This window comes from Falco biarmicus, chromosome 10 (genome assembly GCF_023638135.1).
Source record: "Falco biarmicus isolate bFalBia1 chromosome 10, bFalBia1.pri, whole genome shotgun sequence".
NCBI classification, from domain to species: Eukaryota; Metazoa; Chordata; class Aves; order Falconiformes; family Falconidae; genus Falco; species Falco biarmicus.
This window is the reverse complement of record NC_079297.1, coordinates 11577817-11599553: the sequence shown is the minus strand read 5'-3', so window position 1 is coordinate 11599553 and position 21737 is coordinate 11577817. Positions and strand designations below refer to the sequence as shown.

The 21737-nt window shown below is 38.1% G+C and overlaps 1 protein-coding gene across 2 annotated transcripts; it reads right to left on the bottom strand.

Moving 5' to 3' along the window:
- Positions 1-1007: 1007 nt before the first annotated feature.
- Positions 1008-21364, bottom strand: ZNF831 (zinc finger protein 831). Of its 2 annotated transcripts, none has more exons than XM_056354782.1 (6): positions 21147-21364; positions 7745-12023; positions 6729-6871; positions 4901-5064; positions 4067-4218; positions 1008-2818 (listed from the first exon to the last, which is right to left on the bottom strand). In XM_056354782.1, the coding sequence occupies exons 2-6, from the start codon at positions 12017-12019 to the stop codon at positions 1961-1963; spliced, it is 5592 nt and encodes a 1863-aa protein (XP_056210757.1). In that variant the 5' UTR covers positions 12020-12023; positions 21147-21364; the 3' UTR covers positions 1008-1960. The 2 variants fall into 2 exon arrangements, with proteins under 2 accessions (XP_056210757.1, XP_056210756.1); XM_056354781.1 differs by lacking the exon at positions 21147-21364 and adding an exon at positions 16503-16625.
- Between the last annotated feature and the right edge of the window lie 373 nt (positions 21365-21737).

Sequence of the window (21737 nt, the reverse complement as noted above, 5' to 3'; positions counted from 1 at the left end):
TTTAACAGGATAAGGAGAAAAGTCTAATATAAGAACAATTTACAGCTGTATCATTCTGTTCATCTCTATGTCAATCAACAAAATACAGAATTCACACAGCCTTGTGGTCCACCATCGCTGGTGCCTATATGCCTGTTCTTGCTGAGCACTGAATACTAAACTTCTCCAGCTCAGGAGGCCACTACCTCACCTTAGCCCCTCATTGTGCGGTGTGTGGAGACAGACAGACTTCTGTAAACCTCAGTTTTACCGTCAAGTGTAGCAAAAGAACAGATTCACAGGGTTCTGTATGTCTGAGCTGCAAATTCTCACCATAACCCAACAGATTGGTTGTAATACCATTGTTATAAAGCCCCAGCACTTGGTAAAAGAGAAGTAAAGTAGGAGAATAAAAATGCACAATTCCTTAAGCTAGTATTCCTCAATTTTTTTCCTTGCAGTCCTGATACCAATTATTGGTGTAATTGATGTAATATTGTAACTTCTTTAGAAAAGGAAAAATATCTTTCATGATTTATCCTCTATTGTGGAAGATAGGGGTTTTTTTCCTAAGTTTGTTGGTTTGGGGTTTTTTTACACATTAGAATGGGGAATTGGTATTTTGATCATGATTTTTGTATTCTGTACCAACAATAAAATTATGAAAATAATTTGAGGCTAAAGGTGAAGCTCTGTATGGACAACCTCAAGTCTTGGCACGTTTGTAAGACATCTGAAAACACAAGAACTGCATGGGACTTGTTCTATCTCTGTTAGCTGTTTTGGCATCTTTTTGCACATATGCATTTATTTTTCTCATGTAGTATACTAGATTTCTTTGTAAGCATGAGCTATATAAGCTTACCTGTGCATGTTTAAAATAAAAGCAATTCCAAATATCCCATGTAGGTTAATCTATAAAACCCTATGTATAACTCACAATATAAGAAGTATGGAATGTGACTATAATGTAGAAGTGGCATGTTTTTAATGTTGATCAGTTTAATCAAGCAAGTGAGTAGACTTGGTCAAATTAAAATATCTCATTATTTATTCACATAGAAACCAGTAAATTTTAGAATTCGTAGCACAAAACTTTCTGTTAAAAAAAGAAAGCAATCTATGCCATATAGCTTCTTTACTCTCAATAAAATAGCATCATTGCAGTTAAATTTAAGATTACAATAAAAATGGAACATTCCAGATTACATCAGTTGGAGCACAATGTGATGAATATAATGTGAAAATCCTTGTCAGAAATTTTACAAGGAGATATCAATAGCTAACACCCATATTCTCCGACTAGAAATCAAGAATATTTGAGCAAATCTTGGCATAAAAGGCACAAAACACAAAGCAAAGCATGCTTGTGTCATTTGTCACAAAAAAGCATTAACATTTGTGCAACATGGAAAAAGGTCAGCATTTTTCCAGACTCTTCCAATATCACAGATACTTAGGGAACAGATCTTCCCCTTAATGCCAGTGTGTCACTCCCAGTACAGATGGCAGTGACTGGAAAAAAAAAAAAAAAAAAAAAAAAAAAAAGAGTATCTAGAAGAGAATACATCCATAGCCTTCCAGGAAATCTTAGCTCATGTACTGAGGACGCTGCTGCTATTGTATTGTTGGTAGTAAATAAACACACTGCAGCCTTTTAATAATATAGCCACTGGCAGCTAGCACTTGTGGGAATTACACACGACTGGTAAGAATGTTAACAATGCTGGAAACCCCTCATAAACACAAGTTTACCACTTGCACTTAAATGTGTGATGCCAGCTCCCTCTTTGCTTCAAATAAGCTTTTTTGAAAAAGTTTGAGTCCTTGAAAGAAAGGACTCCTCAGAAGAGAATGCTGCCTATTGCACAGAGGAATGGCTTTTCTGATTGTAAGGTGCTTCAGAAATACAGATCAAACATCCGTGGTACTTCCTTCTGTAATGGGCCATCATATAAACATCTTGTTAGCAGCCTATCTGCTATATTTCTATAACAAGCCTATCTTCGTCATCACTGCTAGTGTCATCGTACTCAACTCTGGTTTGCTTCCTCATCATCTCTAAACCTCTCTTTTTGTACGTCTTGGAAGGCGTTGCAGAGCAAGTCTTGAACTCCGGGGACCTGGGAGTAATTGGGGGCTTTTTAAAGGTGGTAGTAGTAGCTGTACTGTGTGGCTTTCTGGAGCTGTTGGACTGCAAGTGCGTTCCATTCTTGTCTGCACTGCCGTGAAGGTCAAGGATGTTTTGAGAAAAGTTTGCCCGCTCTGTGCATGCAGTACTGGGTAATGCAGCCCTTGGGACTGACTCAGGGAGAGACTCAGCTTTTGAGCCAAATAAATGTGAACATGCAGGCTGGGAACCGGGAGCTGAGTTTTCTTTTGGAGGCGAATATGTGTTTTCTTCAGCTGGAGGTTTCTCATTTCCCGAGGCCTGGATCACCGCGTCTAACATACCCAATCTTTGACTCTCTGACTCTACATTTAGTATGTTTTCCTGGCTTGTTTCTAGATGTAAGGAAAGAGGACCAGTAGTCTCTGAGTTTGTGCTGTCAAGTTTGTCACCTGTGCCTGAATTTGTAAAATCAGAAGGGCAAGACCAAAAAGAAGATGCCATTGAGTCACTGTGAACATATAGCTGTGACTCCCCTGGTACTGATCGCTGGTGCACAAGCGGTTGTGTCACTAAACAGCAGATTTCCACATCGCTGCTGACTTGCTGCACGGCTGTATTGACGGTGGGTGAAAAGGAATGAGCTGTCACAGAGATTTCCAGGGGAGCTGTAATGTTCTGAAATGAGAAGTTTGTTCTTGTGTGTTTCCTGATTTGCCCAGAAATGTCCTGTAGAAATTAGGGAGGGGGAAAAAATTTACATTTAAGTATTTCAATCCAGAGAAATTCCATCCTTCATAAAAGTGCAATGGTAACTAAGCTGACTATATCAGTAGAAAAAATTTACCTCTACTATAACTCACATCAACTGAGTAATTAAGCATAATATCAACCTTTATTTATACAACTTTGATTATATTTGTACTCTTTTTATTTATTTTTTTTCTTCAGACCAAGTTACTCACCCCTCTTTTGATGAGAAAACTATTTTTTTCTCCCAATGTCTGTGGGAGGCGTAGTAAAGGATGTATTTTTTTCCTTAGGTTTGGGTTTGGTTTTTTTTCCCTTTGGGTAGGTGACAGACCATGCCAATAATTTATAGATTATAGGACTTAGGGGTTTCAAGCTGCATTCTTATGTATTGTCCAGGATGATGTTCTTTTCATTAAGATATTTTAATATACATATTGTGACGGTGTTTGTGCAGTGTAGGGGAAAGTCTTTGTGATGAATATGTAAGAAATATTGCAATGTCTGAGGATTGGCAAGAGATGCAGGAAATAAAATCACTTATTACATTCCTAAATATGATACTGCTTCTGCTACATGAAGTACCAGTGCTCATGCTACATAACAGCAGTCTGGCTCAGTACTTTGTGTCTTCAAGTGCAGCCGGCAGAAGTCCAGGGAAAAGTATAATTAGGATAAGCACAGAATGCTGCCATGAGCTGTGCTGACACTGCACACAACAGCATCATTTGCAGCACATGCAGATGTGTCTAAGGACCCCTCTCACTAATGCAGCTGTTGGTAGCATTCAAACCACAGCAGCACTGCCTTCCAAAAGGGCTAAAGAAATTCAGTTGTGATGCTGGATACACGCTCTTCCCACCGTTGTGTGGCCATTACCACCCTCCTCACTTTTCTGATTTCAAGCTTACTGTCTCTGTCTCAGGACACTGCGCTGCATCTACTGGCACCCCCAACATCAGTGCTAATCAGTCCTCTGACAATAAGGACAAGAAATATCCTTTTCGATTGATGCAAGTTTAATTGTTCTTTTAAAAAAGCTAATTCTAACATAAGTAAGTTTTAATTATATTTTAACCCCCAAAAAACTTTAACACATCTTTAAACAAACGCTGTGACACAAAGTAGTCTCAAATTAAACTTCAAACCAGCTGAATATAATTCAAGTTTCACCAATATCTTTTCTTTCAACAGAAAGTAATACATGAATTAAGGTACAATACCTACTTTTTTATCCATTTTGTCTTTTTGTTTAACATGGTTTAGATTTTCAGTATGGGAAGATATTCCTGAGTTATTCTTTCCTTCTTTTTTCCTTCTGCAAAGTGGCTTGTCTGAGGTGGAACAAGGTGTGTCTTTTTGCTGGTGTAGGTAATTTTCTATTGAAAAGAAGTTGAAGAAACTTTTACTTTGATATTTACTTCCCCCCCATGCTAGACCTTACTAAATTTCACAACATATCACTGGACTAGCTTCTATGTTTTTATTTTTTCTATAAATCTTTATTCAAAGCCTGATAGATTTTCTCATTTATTTCTATGTGTTTGGTTTGGGGTGTTTTTTTATTGGCCATTACTGTCCTGCAAAGTAACGGCTATTCATATCTGCTATGAACAAGCCCAAGGTACTGTGCCCGCTTCCAAGATGGTTGTGGCATAAACATCATTTGTGTTAATACTGCTACTTAAATGGGGGGCTGGTCATTGAAACACAGAAAGCAAGTCATCACACCAAACTTGTTTTATACTGCAAACATACTGTCTTGTTTCAAAAACTGATAAAGATCCATCTTAAAACTGTCTAGGCTTCTAGTGGAAGGTTATGTGTTTTTCAAAACCTCCTAACTGTCAAATTCACCGATGTAAGTAAGTGTATGAAAGTCACGGTGCATTCAGTTCTGAAAATATGCAAGATTATTGTATTTTTATTCACGGAACATGCTAAAGGACAAAAGTGGTTTTGCAGTTCCATGTGGAACAGGTTTATATCAGAGATACTGCTAGCGTTCATTCTCTTACAAATTAAACATTCAATACATTAAAAAATATCCAAAATACTTACCTTGTACCTTTGGTTGAGGAGAATGGCACTTCTTACTAAATTTACAGGGTTGTGATGAACAGCCCTTTTTCAAAGCATCCAGTGTTCCATTTGGAAAACAATGCCGCTTGCTTAGTTGGCTCATTTTCAACTGAGCATATCCATGCATGTGCCTCCCTCTGTACCTGCATTGCCAATGGCATTGAATGGGTAAACAAGTACGTGTGATTTAAAAGCAGCCAGAGTAGAACAATAACACATCATCAGGTTTAAGTCTAATAGCAATTTACTACTGTGAAGATGTTTACGTTGACTGAAAAAAAAATCAGGATTTTAGGCAAGAGACCCACAATTATTTAATTATTTTTTTTCCTTGGTAGGATTCAGTAAATCCATGGTTTGCTAAGAGAAAAGGGTTCAGCAATAATAGATCCTTTTTCCTATACCTGGAATTTTAAAATAACGTATTTCGTAAAGACCTGAATCGCACAGGAATCACCCGAGATTGCACTGTTGTTGGCTTTTTTACTTTTCACTTCTTATGTGCCACCTATTCATTATCACTAATGAACAACATAACTATTTCAATTATTTAGGGAACTGGCACTGACTAATCCAACTCTGCTTTGTTTTCTACTCTAGCTAGATCTTACTCTTCATGACTGAGACCAAAGTACATTGGCAGGTCCCATTCCTACATCAATAGAATCAGTCACTATAGACAGAGTAATGACTAAATCTAAAAAGGCATGCTTATTCGGGTGTTTGGTGTATGAGAAAAATATATTACATTTCATAATTAACAGTTTGGCCAGTTAGCTACTAATATGTATGACCTGAGCTTTCAGGACCCTGTTCTTAATTGAGTCCCTGTCCTTATTTGCTATAGCAAATAAAGAAACTGTGAGAGCAGCAGGGGAAAAAAAACCAAAAACCAATGATGAAATAAAAAGAACACCCAAAAACCAAACCAGAAAAAAGTCATAGAAGAATGTCACTAGACTGAACAACATAGACCCGAGTCTTCTATTTTTGTTCTTACGATTCTTCAAAATTGCAGTACTGCTTGCCAAACTCGTCATGGTGATTAAGTTACTGACACTGGTTTGTCCACAAGGAAGGCACTCTGTCTGATTCTGGTCATGAAATAAAATCAGAAGGTTGTATGCACACAACGTGTTTCTTCTTGAAGCAATTAATCAGACATTCTGCTGCCCCACACTCCTGAAAGACTAGAGGCTAAATCTTCCACTGATACGATCTCCCATTAAACAAGGAGAAACTGCACTGATTGATACAATGTGCCTTTCACAGTGTTATACTCAAATTCTTCCTGCTTTTTATTTAAACCAAATGATCCTTTAAACTAGATGGGTTTGTTAGATTGTCTCAGAACCTGATATTTATTCTGCATTCTCTTGTGAATACAAGTTCAAGATATAGATCTTCTGAGGACAAAAGGGTCTTCTCGCACACTGCTTTTAGCTGTAACAGGATTAAAAACTGAAGTATTTTGGTTCCCTTCAAACAAAAGTAATTGCTGACAGTTTTGACAGATAAGAATCATATCTCAAGCATAATAAGAGTCAACTGGCCAGTCATCATCTTTCTTTGGTATATGTCTGGTCTGCTTAGAAAAGTCTGTTCCTGATAATACACAATATATTGACGTGTTTTATAGTTCACCTTTGTGGAACCTTTGCAGTCTGGGAATAGCTCTTTCTGAAATTTATTTTTTCCCCTCATTTTGACAAGGTTGGATTTTGGGGGTGACTTCATATTGGACTTTTTACACCCTTTTAGCAAAATCATGTCTGTATCTAGGCAAGCTGAAAACCATATTCCTTACCATTTTGGGGTGACTTTAATCTTTTTCTGTTTGTGGCTCCTCTTGAGTTTTTTTGTTGAGACTTTTTCCTTTTTGCAAACAACTGTTTTCTGCTTTTGCTCTGAAATATTTTTGAAAGCACCACCAGGAGCTGCCGAGCTTAACTGTTGAAAATATTGGGAAAAAGTTAAGTACATGAAAATTGTGAATCACATTAACTGAGAGATTGGAAATCTACACTCTTTTTAAATAGCACTGAATAACATAGCAGTTAAATAGCACAACTCTGATTTTTTCCTAGAATTTGTCTGTTAGTTTTTTCTAATCGATTTGTCCATCTACTTTTATAAAATCAAACAACTCACTGCTTTTGTGGATCTATATAGAAATAGTGTATGTTCTTTTGTGTTCTTGTTCCTATATAAAAAATAAGCTTAGTCTTACAGCTGTTCTAGGATCTGTACAGATAGACCAGTCTACCTCCACTTACCTAAAACACCTTCCAAGCCTTAAACACTTTACAGGATATTAATGCAATTTTGGTTGACATTTCAGTGTATCTAAAAGATAAGAGATCCAGTACATAGTCTGTCTTTGACTCCAAGTACCTCCAAGCATAATGAAGTCTTGACATTAACGGTCTACTTCAGTCCTACTCTAATTCAAATATTCATTTAAAATTAAAACAGTGAGATATATACGCTGTTACAGAAGGATATAAATACAGAAGAATATAAAGTATACTCATAAGGGGAAAAATCAAGAAATAGAAATACACTTTTCTCACTAGACAGCATTCCTACTGAAGTTCTCAAGTGAAAGAAACAAATATTTGCACAAAAGCATGTATTTTTCATGCATTGAATGAATGTAACTTCTCTTATAAAAAACTAAATTGTTAATTCTGTATCAAAAAATGTCTGTAAATGTCCATAAATATAGTTTAGATAGTTCTTTTATTTTTCTAAGGGGGTGGGGGGGTGGGGGGTGTCAGACAATTACCCTCTTGAGAAAGGAAATAGGGTTATTAACATTACCTCCTGCACCTGTTGTCCTTTAGAAAGGGATGAAATCAATGTCTTTAAACTCCTGTTTGTTAAGCCGTATGCCACAGTCTTGCTAATATTTTTCATTTTGAAAATAGAAATATCGTACTTTGACAGTGTGCATTCATTGCTAGATTCCTTGTGGCAGGTGTGCATGGAGGAATAAGCAGAGTCCGCACTCCCCTTCTGCTCAGCAGGCAGAGGAAGGCTTCTTGTTAAACAACACCAAGTTAATCGAGGTTCAGCATTTAGTGATGGGAAGGTGCTCTTCATGCTTGATACTGTTAAACCTCCAGAGTAGCAAGTCAGATTATTGTGGGGTAGCACTGGGAATTCTTTACAGTGAGTGGTGAGAGTGTGGCAATAATAAGTGCCGAAGGAATGGCAAAAATAAGTGGGGTTGTCTGTTGAGCTCTGAAAATGCTGCATGTCCTGCAGTGTTGGTGAAATGTCCTTAAGGATGAATGGACTTCCACCTGTGTCCCCTCCCATGACGGTTGGCTCCGCACCCTCGCTAGAAGCTGATGTCATTATCAAAGAGTCACTTCCTGAGCAAAGATGATGTAAAACCTTTCTCTCTTCTTTAATGTCAGCTGATATTAAAAAACTACTTGTATACAGAGAAGTAAAGCATATTTTCTTCTTTGGGGTCTGTGTAGAGGAAGTAGTTATGCTCATCCACTTCTCTTCTGTTTGCCTTTGATAATTTAATCTATTTTTGTTCTGTTTTTTTTTCCAAGCATCTCTTACAATATCCTGCTGCCTGCAGGTTTGGTTATAAAAGCTGTTATCTGCTGTGGTTAAGGTATTTGTTGTTTCTGACTTGACTGGTGAACAAAATACTGGAGTTTTCCAGTTTGCATGTACATTCCATCGTAGCTCTCCTTTGCTGGCCTTTTGTCTCACTTCAACTTTTGAAGGAGACCAAAACACATCATTAGAAGGAGAACTGAGTGATCCACTGCTGGAAGAGCAGGGGGTGTTCCTTAAAGCGTCTGTCACAGATGTGCAAGGTGTAAACTTCTGTTCTGAACTAAGCACAAGTGACACATCTGAGGCTCTCCTGTCTTGCGGCAATTTAAGGATATATTTTGGAGAAAAGGCATTTTGTTGTGGGACTGAATTTAAATGACCAGATTGCAGATGATGAATTTTAGAAGGCAGGTCAACAGCATTGTCATTGGAAAATGGTACTTTCGCTCCTGTTTTCTTAAGACAGGTTTTGACATCTTCATCTGTTGCATTGTGCAAGGCAAAAGAGCTGCAATCACTTCCCCTTAATTCAGGCCCTAAAAATGCCACAAATGAAGCTTTTGAGATACCTGCTGCATGTGAAAGAAGGTTAATATCACTATAATTAAGAGCTTTTGTGGAGAGTTCGCTTGTTTTCATATACTCTACATTCTCAGTGCCTCCAGTGGATTCATTAATTCCTTTGCTTAATTTTTGCTCTTCTGCAGTTCTGGAGAATTTCACCGGTGCTGCGGGAAGACACTGAGTGCTAGTGCAATAGACTCTGTCTGCATCAGTTTCTGCATTGTTTTTGCTGCTGGGACTAGGGCAAGACTTTGAAATAATGTTTTGTGTCTTCTCCACTTCAAATTTCAGCTTTTTTCTTTCTGACGGTAAAGTCTGGGATTTCCCTGCAGCTTCTGTGTTGTTGCAATGGACCCACAGGGGCATCAGGGCATGCTGGCCCGTTTCCTTATTCCTGCTATGGTTTCCATAATTGTTTGATGTGCTCTCACAATCTGATTCCAATGGACTGGATTCTTTCCCAGGGCTTGGTTTTTCCCATTTGGTACTCTGTACTGGCAAGCAGTCATTGTTCCTGCTGTTAGTGTTCAGCTGACACTGAACATTTTGAAGCCTGAGCTCGCAACTGCTTGGAGCTAGCACTGTGCTGCTGCCAGCTGTGTACTTCTCCGTGTCACTGCCACCAAGCTCTTTAGAAGTTTTGCTCGTTACGGTACGTGCACTAGCATTTACCGAATGTGATGTCTCCATTAGGTAGGTTAAGCTCTCTGCAGTTTTCCTGGGGGACACATTCTGTAGGATACGATTACTGTTACCACAGGTTTCTGATTTACCAGTGTTTAAACCTGTCGTCACAAGGGAGGAGAGACTGTCAGTGACAGAGCTCCTGCCATCTCTTTCCTCAGTAATTTCAGTACTGCTGACTGATTCCTTTGAATCAGGAGTGAAGCTTGTAATATCTGTAATCTTATTCCCCCTTTGTTTAATTTTCTTGGCATTTTGACTGCTTTTCATTTTTTGGTAGATTTTCTTAAACGTTTCATCTCCATACATTTGCCATTTTTCTTGAGAGAACATCTTTAACTTCCTTTGACTGGGTTTCTTATTTTTAGCACTGATTACCTCTCCAGCCCCAAGCTTTTGACTTCCTTGCAACTCCTCTGACAGAGGAGGATGATCAGCCACATTACTTAGTGGCACATCATCCACTGCTGTTTGTCTGACTAGAGCTCGGGGATGGCTATTAGGAAAATCCACCGAATTTGCAGCAAGATTGTTGCTAGGCAGCAAACCAGCAGTGCCTGTATTTACAGACTGCTTAGTAAGAGAAGGAGGCTTTGAGCAACCTGCTTTGTCACGGACCATTCTTGTGCCCTCCACAACTGGCAAGGAGTTGCTCCGTGTAACTGGTGTGGTGTCTATCGTTGTGGAGAACTGGGTGGGAACGGAATGAAAAAACATTGGCTTGCCTTTTTCTAGGGGTGCAAAGGTAGATTTTGCTGAACAAAGGAAAAGATTCTTTTTCCTATTTACATCACAAGTTCTGATGTCAAAATGGAAAGAGTCTTTGTATGTATACGGCATTGGCAGGTCAATGCTGCCCTGTTTCGAAAGGACCGTTTTTCTGGGCCTGACGTTGTCTAACTGGGTATCATCCACCACACTTTTGTTATGAGAGATAAGTTTTGAAATGTGTTCTTCCAGCCTCTTTTTCTCGAGCATCAAGGCTGTAGCTTTCTCAGCTGCCTCTGGCTTGGCGCTGCTTCTGAAGGCACACCTTAAGCTGCTGAAGGCGTTTTCATTTTCCAGTTCAGTGCTGTGTTCATAGAGACTATGCAACGGGCTGGATGATGCCATCTGTTGTTCTGTACTATCAGAGCGTGACAGATACCCTGAGTCAGTGCTCTCACACTTCTTTAGCTTGCAGTCAAATGGCTTATAATCCCACTGTTTTTCCCAAGAGGTTGCCTGCTGCCTTTGCAACTGAATATGCTTATTGGCAGTTGCAATTCTTTGCTCCTGTGTCTTCTCTCTCTGGCACTGACCATTTGGCAAAGCTCCTGGAGATGATAAACTTTGAGGTTCTCTTTCAGGAACCCCCTGATTAGCCTTTGAACTAAGGGACTGATTTGTTGTTTCTTGATTTTCTGAAGCAAATGGTGAATTGCTTGTTGCTGGTGGTGAAAGGTCATGAAGTCTCTTGGTGTCTGTTACAGCACTGGTCTCTGAACTCCTTTGCTTCATCTGCATCCCCTTGTCTTCACAGGTGCTACTAAGTAGTTTGCTGCCTTGCTGTGAGGTGATGCTCTCTGTTGATTTCTCATTTTGCTCCAACACACCACTGTTGTCAGAGTCTGAGGGAAGTCTGGTATTGTTGACATGTGTTTGAGTTCTTCGGTGTTTATACAAATTGCTTTGAGTTTTAAATGCAATACCACAGGTGGTGCATGGAAAGGGCCTTTCTCCTGTGTGCGAGCGAATGTGTTTCTCAAGGACACTTGGCTTCAAACAATCTCGTCCACAGTGTTTGCAGATATATTTCCCAGCTTTTTTTGATTTTCCTGGGCTTCCAAAAGATGCATTTACACAAGAATTGGGCGATGATAAAATTGGTAACGTGCTCACTATGTTCAGTGTTAGCGTTTGCCCAAGTTGTTTCTGAAAAACGGGCTGAGGCTGATCTGTGCCTTCTGAAGGAACAAGTCGGTTCAGGATTAGAGGTATGTTACTGCTGTCGAGATTCACACAGCTCCTGCCAGTCACTAACTGACTGTTTGGCTGAAAGCATCCTGCCTGGACGGGCTGGTACAGCGGTATGGTAAGGGCTTTTAGGTACACAGGTTGGGACAGAGCTTGTTCCTGCTGAGGAATCACACTGCCTTGACTGAGATCTGAAGAACCCTGCACAGGCTGAAGGGAAGAGGTTGGGACTGGTCGATCTGCTAGTGCAGCTGTAAAGCCAGGCTGCTTCTGTGCCTCCATTTCAAGAGTTATCTGCCATATGCTCATGTATCTGTAAGGCAGGGGAAACAAAACAAGTAGGAAACTTCAGATAGCAAAATAAAACAAAAATACTTTCAAAAACTGCTGGACTGGGAAAGCTAGCAGTTAATAATATGATGTATCTTGTATACAGGCATTGTACAGACAATAATACATTTTCCAATTAAATTGATTCATCTTTCAATTCTTAGCTAGGAATTAAAATTTGGTACAGTGTAAAGAACATTAAACATTGCACTTAAAACCTACAATAAGTACTAAGTATTAAAACTACATCTGAGTATCAGAGTTGCAAGTGGAGGCTCTCAGCATCCCAAAAATAATATTTGTTTCATTTCTTGATTTCTTTTTTCTGATTTTGATTTTGTTTCATTTTCTTGAACCATATTCCCATTCCATATTTGTACCATGTTTTTTAATTTAAGAATTTACCTTTATAAATGTTAATATAGATACAGAGAACAATCAGGGTTAGAAGGGACCACAGGAGGTCTCTCTAGCCCAAACACCTGCTCAAAGCAGAGTTAGCACTGAGGTCAGGTGAGGCTGCTCAGGGTGCTATCCAGTCTGGTTTTTAAAACTTCTGAGGATAAAAACTTCACAGCTTCTTTGAGCAACCTGTTCCAAACACAGGACATTAAACATGGCTGTGTTATTATCTGTGTTTCCCCAATTTAAATGGGCTAAGACTAAACACATTGCAATAAGTGATGCAAAATGAAAGTAGGTGAACAAAATGAAACTGATGTTTTACAAGTGAGATTTACATAAATATGGACAAAGCAGAAAAGATGGTATCATAGGAAAATAATGGAATAAATTAAAGCTGTCTTTTGTGCAGCCCTAATGAATTTTGTCTAATTAAAGGCAGTATTATGGTATACTGCTAATTTTTAGATGCTTTTGATGCCAGATGAAAACATTTTGTAGACACAGCGTTTGGAAAAAGTGAACCTATTCTTATGAAATCTGTCCAAATACATTCAGGGTTGGTGCTGGTACAGACTACTTATTTTAACAAAAATTTGTTTTGTCTTTTTCTTTCTTAGAAACAAACTAGGAAGCTATTAAAATAAGGTAGTTTAAAATTATCTTTGGAAGAGTGGATAGAGGCATCAGCATAACCTCTTGTAATTATAGTTTGGGTGAAAAGTAGGAGATATGTGAATGTTTATTCACATTCTTACTCAGCTATTCTCACAGCTCTGTATCCATTGGCTGTTATGAATAATAGGCGGTTCTTGTGCAAACCGTCATAAAAACCCTGTCTGCAATATAATAATCAGTGGCTAAGTGTGAAATCTGCAATTTGTTGCCTCACTGCATAATCTGTAGTGGTGCTTCTGTACCTTCCATGGACCATTTTAACAGGTAATCATTACTGAACAACAGTAAAAAAATTATTTATAAATGTTGTTTGATATTTGGACGGGTACCATATCACACACACACACACAATGTTACTGGTCTTCAAAGCAAAATCTCTGTTGCTTGTAGTTACTGAGAATTTTTGAAATAATACATGCAATTGTTTTTGAGTATTCCTCAGTTACTGTTAGAGCAGCTAATAAAGCTGGTAAGTTGATATAAAGTTGGATGGAGATTCAAGCAAAGTTCTGTTACTTCACAGCTAAAAACAAGTGACCTACATCACATGAAAAAATGGGAAAATAACTTTCTATTAATGATCAAATGGAATAGGTTGAGGTCAATAAGTTACATGCTCAGTACTAAATGTAATTAGCATCTTAACAAATAGACTAGGAATTCAGGTAGTTTTCATATTAAGTATATTGGGGGAAAAAATGAAACTGAAAGATAAAGCAACCCTCTTGGTTATCAGTCTTCTGCAAAGGAAAAAGTTTTGTATATTAGGGTATTGCCTTTAATCTGACTGATTATTTCATCCCTACATGTAGTTCACAATGCAACTGTAAATAACTGGCTCCTTGAGCAACAGAAAAGTAATGTACCAAGAACCCAGTAGCTATTACTCTGCACTTCTCACTGCACCACTTCTGGAAGTTCTGTGGCTGGCTGGCAACTTCTGTTTCACAGCTAAGGTTTCTTCCAGTTTGTCTCTGATCTGCTTTGCTTATTCCAAGAATTGGAAAAGTGGAGAAAACATCAGCAATGCAGTCCCTGGGATGTGTTCTCTGACTTTCCTTCTGGTCATGAGCAAGGCCATTAGCTTCTCTGCGTGCATTACATGCGTCAGCAAAACTGCTGAGGAGCCACTGAGGAAACCGAGAAACTTGCTACCAACTGCAGGGATCTCAGGGCTGGGCCGTTTATGGGAAAGGTATCAGTGCCTGGTGGGATTCTTTGCCTTCACCCGAAGATTTGAGTGTAATAAAAATCCCAGAAAACAACCCATAAAAAGACCTGATCTGAGCACAGCAATGTGTTAGATTTTGCCTGTCCTCTTTTCTCATTAATTTTATAAATAAAACTGTTATCAAGCATGCACTTCTCTTGTCCACTTCAGACGTTTCTATATGGAATGATGACTTAAGTGGCTTTATAATACAGGTGTTGACTATACTGATGAAAGAATGTTAAAAGAATATGGTTTGTTAAAGGAATTATGATCTATATTATGCAGTGTGGTTAGCACTGTGGGATAAAAGTAGATTTCTCTAATTTGCAAAGTGAGGTTATAGACATTTCAAGTCCATTTAAGATGGTTCTTAAGCTATACAGTCACCTTAATTTACAGCAATTTAAACACAGCATGCAATGAAAACAGCAGCAAGTGATAAGACATAAGCCAATGATATTAAGCATGCAGTAGTTTGTCCAAAGATGTGCAAATAAAGAAGTGTCAAGGGGACAAAAATATGCTACAGAGACAAGGCTCAAAGAAGAGAAGTGAAGTCTGAATACCACAGAGCTAGAACATCGAACAAGCACCACATCATACGAAACAAGTCACAGTATCTATGCTCCCCTCCTTCCCCCAAAGAAAAATGTGGAAACACAGAATTTATATTTCCACCTCGATAAGCCTGCTGCAGTGTCACAAATGATGTTCTCTCTTTGAATCTCCTCATGTGCATGCAGAGTTGCTGGGCCCTTCAAGGCCAGCCTGTAAGTTAGTAGGACTAGTGGTGGACAGATGTTTTTAATACGAATCCTGTAGTTCCAAATTACCAGACTCTCTGTGTAATTTTGCTTATACTATTAAGTTTCTAGGGCCCAAAATACAGTGTTATTCTGAGAATCATTTCAGTGCTGTGTAATGTTCTACAAAGAAAATACCTAATTGATTACAGAAAATTTAAAGGAAAGTTTTAACGAATGCTCAACAATTAAACTAAATGGTGATACACAAGCTCATTGCTTTTAAGAGTTTAATGATACATTTCTACCAGCTGTGGTAGTTTGCTGCTTTTCACAGCAAACAAAGGATACTTTCTTCCCAAGTGAAACTTCTGTGGCTTGTATTCTACTCTGGCAAATACGATCATACTTTTCACATCTGTTGTTTTCTACCAAAAAAAGCCACTGTATTTCATTGTACATTGACAAAAATAGCTTCTCTCAAAGTAATTCTACCCCAAGGCTAATTCTGGGAAGTACTTGCCTGAAGTAGAAAAACTTCTTTTGTTGGTTACCCCCCAGGCTGTGGTACTGAGCATCAATCTGATGTCCTGAGCTCAATTTGTAACTTGTGGCATCGAACTACTAGTATAAAAACTTTATCCTAATTAGATAAGGAAAAATTTCCAATAAATTAAACTAAAACCAGGATTTGGCCAGTCCAACATTTTCTGAATTAGTTTCTTTAGCTATCAAAACTGGTCAACAAAAATTTCATTTAAATACAATTCTTATGCTCCTGGTTTAAATTATACTTTCAGGTACACGCCATAGGTAAGTGTGTGGAACACTGAAAAGTCAAAAAGTGGAGTAGTGTCAGACAACAAATCAGTGTAGCAGAGACTGTCTTATTCTATATGCAAATATAAAGTATTCTTATAAAAGGGGGTGGTGTAGAAACTCATTTTAAATCCAATGTGTTCCTCTTTTTCTATATAATTTTTTTCCTGAATTCCAAATACATTTTCTAAAACTTGCTTCATTTTATCAGCACTATTATAATAATCTTGGATTATACAAGCTAAAGATTTTTGTCTTCTGCATGGCATGTATAAAGGCACTGGCAACTCTCCATCATTGTTAATAAAATCATTAAACATGTAACTACTTATTTCCTGCACTTACATAGAATTTTTTGACACACCATTGAGAGGAGCACCATTGTTTTTAAGCAGATGCAGTGCTCAATCCCCTGGCTTGGTCTCCAGGTATCATCTGTAGACATGGCAGAGTGAGTTTATTTTTGTACCACACAGAAGCAGCCTTTCAACATTCTGAACATACATAATTATGGTATATTATACTAGAAGTCCCTACCTTAAATGTAATGCCAGAAAGCATACAGAAGTGGAATCCTCTAGTCTGTAAATAATTTTAGCTCACGTACCTTTTATTGAGCCAGGCATTTCAGCAAAAGTCTCATTTCTGTCAATACTTGATGCAAGCAGAAACAAGGACAAAGACTTGAAACAGATTAGAAGTAGGAAGTTGGGTTTCTCTTTTTTTTTTTTTTACATTGGTGTCACAGTAACAACCTTCAAAAAACAGGAAGAGATGAAACAGAAGAAAATGAAGTAGCATTTCAGTCTCTTCGTATCCTGTATCAGTATTCATGTAGGAACCTACAAGCAGAATCAGCTGCCTTTGAAACGCAGGTGTTTCGTACACTGCATTATGTTGTGCCATTCAGTGACATACGCTGACGCAATGGTAGAATTTTTTCTTTATACCCCTAAGGGTAATTTGATTATAACTTTAGAGTAAAGCTCTCTCTTAAAATGTGTTGGAAAAGAAAACAGTGGTGGAGAGAAGATACTTGCTACATATGAAATGTTAAACTTACCCAGCATGGGTATTACCCACCAGCTGCTTCTAACAGTGCCCTGCGGTGGGGTGGAAAGCAGTAACCAGCAGGGAAAATACTTCAGGAATGTTACAAGTGTTTAGGTCACGCTCAACAAACCTCCCTAAAGTTGTTAAAAGCTGTAGGGAGAACAGCATAGGGGACAGTCAAGAGAAGTAAAAAGATCTTTTTAAGAGATGCTGTTTGTGGGTTGGCTTCATGAAGAGCCTTCAGGTAAAGCAGTCAGCAGAGCCAGGGTGGACGGGGGTGGGGGGGTGGGGCACAGCAGTTCCTTATGCTTGCATAGAGATTCCAGCTTAGGAAGTGACACCCAAAAATAGATCAGTTGAAAAGAGAAAGCAAAAATCACTTAAATTTCAAATAGAACTAATGCAGCGTAATACTGGTCCTCTGTGTTAAGTGTACAGTTCAAATTACTTTCAGCCACTGCAGCAACCTGTTCATCCACACAAATGGGAAGGATCACAGGATGCTTTTTACATCTTTACACCTCTTTACAACATGGACTGGGATGGCTACTTCCTCCACTGTTATGAGACCAGGTAAATCGCAAAGTGGAATATGCATTCCCTATAATATTACAAAATCAGCATATCTGGCCTGTAAAAATTCCTTAGGCACACTGCATTTTGGAAGGTGTGGCTTTTGATCTGGCTGTGGGGAGCACCTGCCCAGTTCAGACAGCTGGAGCCTGTGTGGTGTAAACCGGGTAGTGGGGAAACTGTAACGCAATGACTGTCCGATACCCGCTGCAGTGGAGGCCTTTCTTGTAGTAATTCAGATGATGGACTAACACCAGAGGTGTCGATGGATTTTCATCCTGCACGGCTTTATTGATCTTGGAGAGTTTTGCCCGTTGTTTGTATTGCTTTCAGTTTGTTCCTGGACCCTGCTTTAGTAGGCACCTAATTTTGGAGGTGTAGAAATATTTCTTATTGTTCCTGTCTTTCCTGCCTGTTATTTAGTTATTCAGGGGGCAAAAAAGCTCTTAACAGGGCCTAGTATTGTTAATTTAAATCCTTCGAGTTTCTATTATTCCCTGAAATGCTCCCAGTAATTGGTAATGGCACTGCAAATGCTTAACATCAGCCAATCTAGAAAACTACTTGACACTGTGAACTGCTTTTCAATGACTCATGCTGCTGATCTGCAGATTCCTTCTGTCCATATGGGTAAAACTATATGCAGCAACTAGTGTCAGCTCTGCTGGGAGACACTTTCCTAAAGGAATGGATTCTTATATATAGGTGAGATCTTCTGGAAGATTATTGCATGCTACAATCAACAAACTAATGGAGACAAAAAGATGCACGTCTTAGAACAGAATCCTGGCACGAATCAAACCATACAAACAGATGATTACGGGCATTTTAAGTAACCAGTCAAAATCAGTTTCTCTTCAGTTTTATCACATACCTGAAGTCCATTATAATTTATTCCACTTTGAGACTATTATTATCTGAAGATAAGGTGAACTTACTTAAAAGGGACACTTGTTTTAAACAGTACTAATAGTCCCAGCAGTATGCTGGAACTAAGTAACAACTTATATAAACATATTTAAGTTTTTTAAATCATTATTTAGAATACTCAGTAACATATCAAATTCTAAAGGCTAAAACTGCAGACTTCTCCTGAGTTAGAGGCATTACCTAAATATAGCAAGTTACAACTAGAGCAAGTGACTGCATGAATGTTTGCCACTATCAGACAGGTTTCAGGGCTTAGCAGAATCTCTTGAAGCATGATCTAAAATCTTGAATAAGTGACTCTGGAGCCAGACTGACTCCACAGCATCCTGTGATCCTTCCCATTTGTGTGGATGAACAGGTTGCTGCAGTGGCTGAAAGTAATTTGAACTGTACACTTAACACAGAGGACCAGTATTACGCTGCATTAGTTCTATTTGAAATTTAAGTGATTTTTGCTTTCTCTTTTCAACTGATCTATTTTTGGGTGTCACTTCCTAAGCTGGAATCTCTATGAAAGATTACTTACATTCAGTTAAGTCAAAAATATTATCCTGCTCAGAAAAAATCAATTAACTTCAGTTGGCTCAATATACAGCAAAATATCTATTTTAACTATGTGTGAAGATAAGTGTACTGTCAGGTACTACACAGCAAGGGAGTATGTGGTGCTACAGGGCACTTCACTCTCAATTCATGTCTCAATCAGGATTTGAGACGACAGACCCACAGACCATTGGTATACATTTCTAGGTTCCAGGAATCTGCGGGAAGAGCTCCCTCCCAGGGGTCTGAAACCCTGCATCCTTCAAAGACACCTCCAGGTGTCATTTTTAGTCAAAGGTGCAATTGAGTAATACCTATACTAATAAGGATTTCTAATATACTAATATACTAATGATAGACTTCAAAGATCCTGCCAACTACATGGTTTAAAGTACCTTACAGTACCTTGCAACCTTAAATGAAAAGAAAGTATCTTATAGGATCGTTAACTATTAATTTTTCTTATGAGGCCAATGCTGCTGAGAACAGCACACAATATCTCACTGTCAGCAGAAGATACAGATCCTGGAATTAGCATTTCCAGTCGCTAGTCTACCACTGGTGGCTAGCACAGCGTGCCAGTGTGTACGAAGAACTCCCTTGATTGACTAGACAAAACTTCTACTTAAATATTAGTACAATAAAGTAATAGTGAACCATAGGGTCTGAAATAAATTTTGGGCAGGCAGTTTAAACTACTTGTTTGACCTAAGTGTTTATGAGTGTACCTTAATGCTGGTGCTTTCTAGTCCTTAATTCAAATTAGCAAAATGGAACTGACACCTTTCCTGATTAGCCCAGAAATGACTGTTAATCTTGTTTTACTTAAAAACTATTTCTGCCTTTGCTCTTTTCTCAATTTGACTTCATACTTTGAAATGTCTCATAACAGAAGTACTGACTCCACCTTTTCACTTGTTCTTAAGGGATGTGTCTGATCTTACAAGAAGGCAAGTTCCACCACCAGTGTGCAGGCTGCTTATAACCTTACTGGCCAAGGTGAGAGCCTTAGTGCCATGCAAAATTAGACTGAAAATATATAATTCCCTGATTTTCTGAAACGCTCATAATCTTTCAATGATAGCAATTCTTGCTCAGATTCTGACTTTGGGAAATCTTGCTGCTTGTTAAGAAGTCATTGTTCCTGAAGTTTTGCTCTGCTTCCTATGTTATAAAAGTGCAAAAAGACTAGAAAACATGCTGATTGAACTTTGAAATTCTTGTGCCATCCCTGAGGACAAATATGTTTGACACTGTACTTCCACAATTACATAATATCAGAGAAATTGTTTTATTTTTTATTTTTGTAAACACTGTACCAGAATGCAGTGTTAAAACCTTTTAAGAGGAATGTGATCGGTAATACCTTTCCTTCATTCTAGAATAGCACCATTTTGATCATTATTATACAGTTTTCTATCTTTTTGATTCTCCTTTTCTTGAATATCCATAAATGAAAACATTCAAAAGGCTTAAATCAGTAAGAACACTGTTAGCTAAAATATATTATAGTGTGTAAGTAAACATTGTATTGGCTTTTTTGATCTCTTCATGCAATTTGTTTCAGAGAACATTTCCTATTCTACTTCTCGTGCTGCTACTTTTCTCAGCTTCAGTCATAAGAAATGCTTTCTGATTTATTCTATGTCTTTATTTTAAATTTACCTCACTTCTTTCTAAAAAGAAACATATTTAACATATCTGTTGGTTTTGTAACACTGTTATTGGCTTCACAGTGAAAAAATTAGGATTGTTAGTGCTTAAAAAAATCTAAAAATCTCAAAGGATTTCCATTCTTTTGTCCTTTCATCTAATTTGATCCTGTGCATTTCCCTTGTTAGGAAAGAGTTAACAACCTCCAGCCAGCAGTCTGTAATCAACAGGTTGCTCTAACAGAAAAATAATAACCCTAATCCATCTTTTAAAGTTTAGGAGGTTAGACTAAATGGTGAAAAAATACTGATTAAAGCCCTCTTAAAAACAGAAGTGGGGCCAGTACTAAAATGCTTTGTGTTTTAGGAAAAAATCTTGCTCATTGCTAACTGAAAGAACCACCACATTGAAAGAATTATAAGTTTAAAATTTCTCTCTTACCACCTAAAATTTAGTTATATCTCTGTCTATATAAAATGATAACAAAACACTTGCTAACCTTTAGGTGGCCAATTCACAGGCAGGTGGAGAGGTTCGGGTCCCTGGAACAGCGTTGAAACAAAAGAAGCATCCTGTTTTCTTTTTTCAGTGTCTTTCTCTTCTCTTTTTTTTTAAGCATTTGAAAATTGAAGGGTGGGTGGTGGGGTGTGTGCAAAGAGAGGAGGGGGTGAAGTCAGCCCACGCTTGGTGTAGGAAGAGTTTTAATGGCCGATGCTGGTAATATGGTTTGCCTGCTACAGTGTCTGCACTACTGCAGCTCTGTGTGTGGGCGTAAAGAAATGACACGACTGGGTTTCAAACCATTACACTGAAGATTTGCAAACAGTTAAAAAAAAACACAACACAACCCCATCAGGCACAAATGAAAAATTATTACTTTTTTTTTCTTTTATCTTTTTCTAAGGTTTGTATGTTGTTTTTATTTTTTTCAACTCAACAGATGTAATCCAGTCAAGTTTCTTCCTCAGCCTCTAAATTAAAAAAGGTAAATTAAGTATTTAGGATGGGTTTTGATTTTACATAGTGTGAACATTTTGTTCTGATTTTTGCTATTTTTTAATTAACCTACAAGACCTTGTACTTCGAAAGG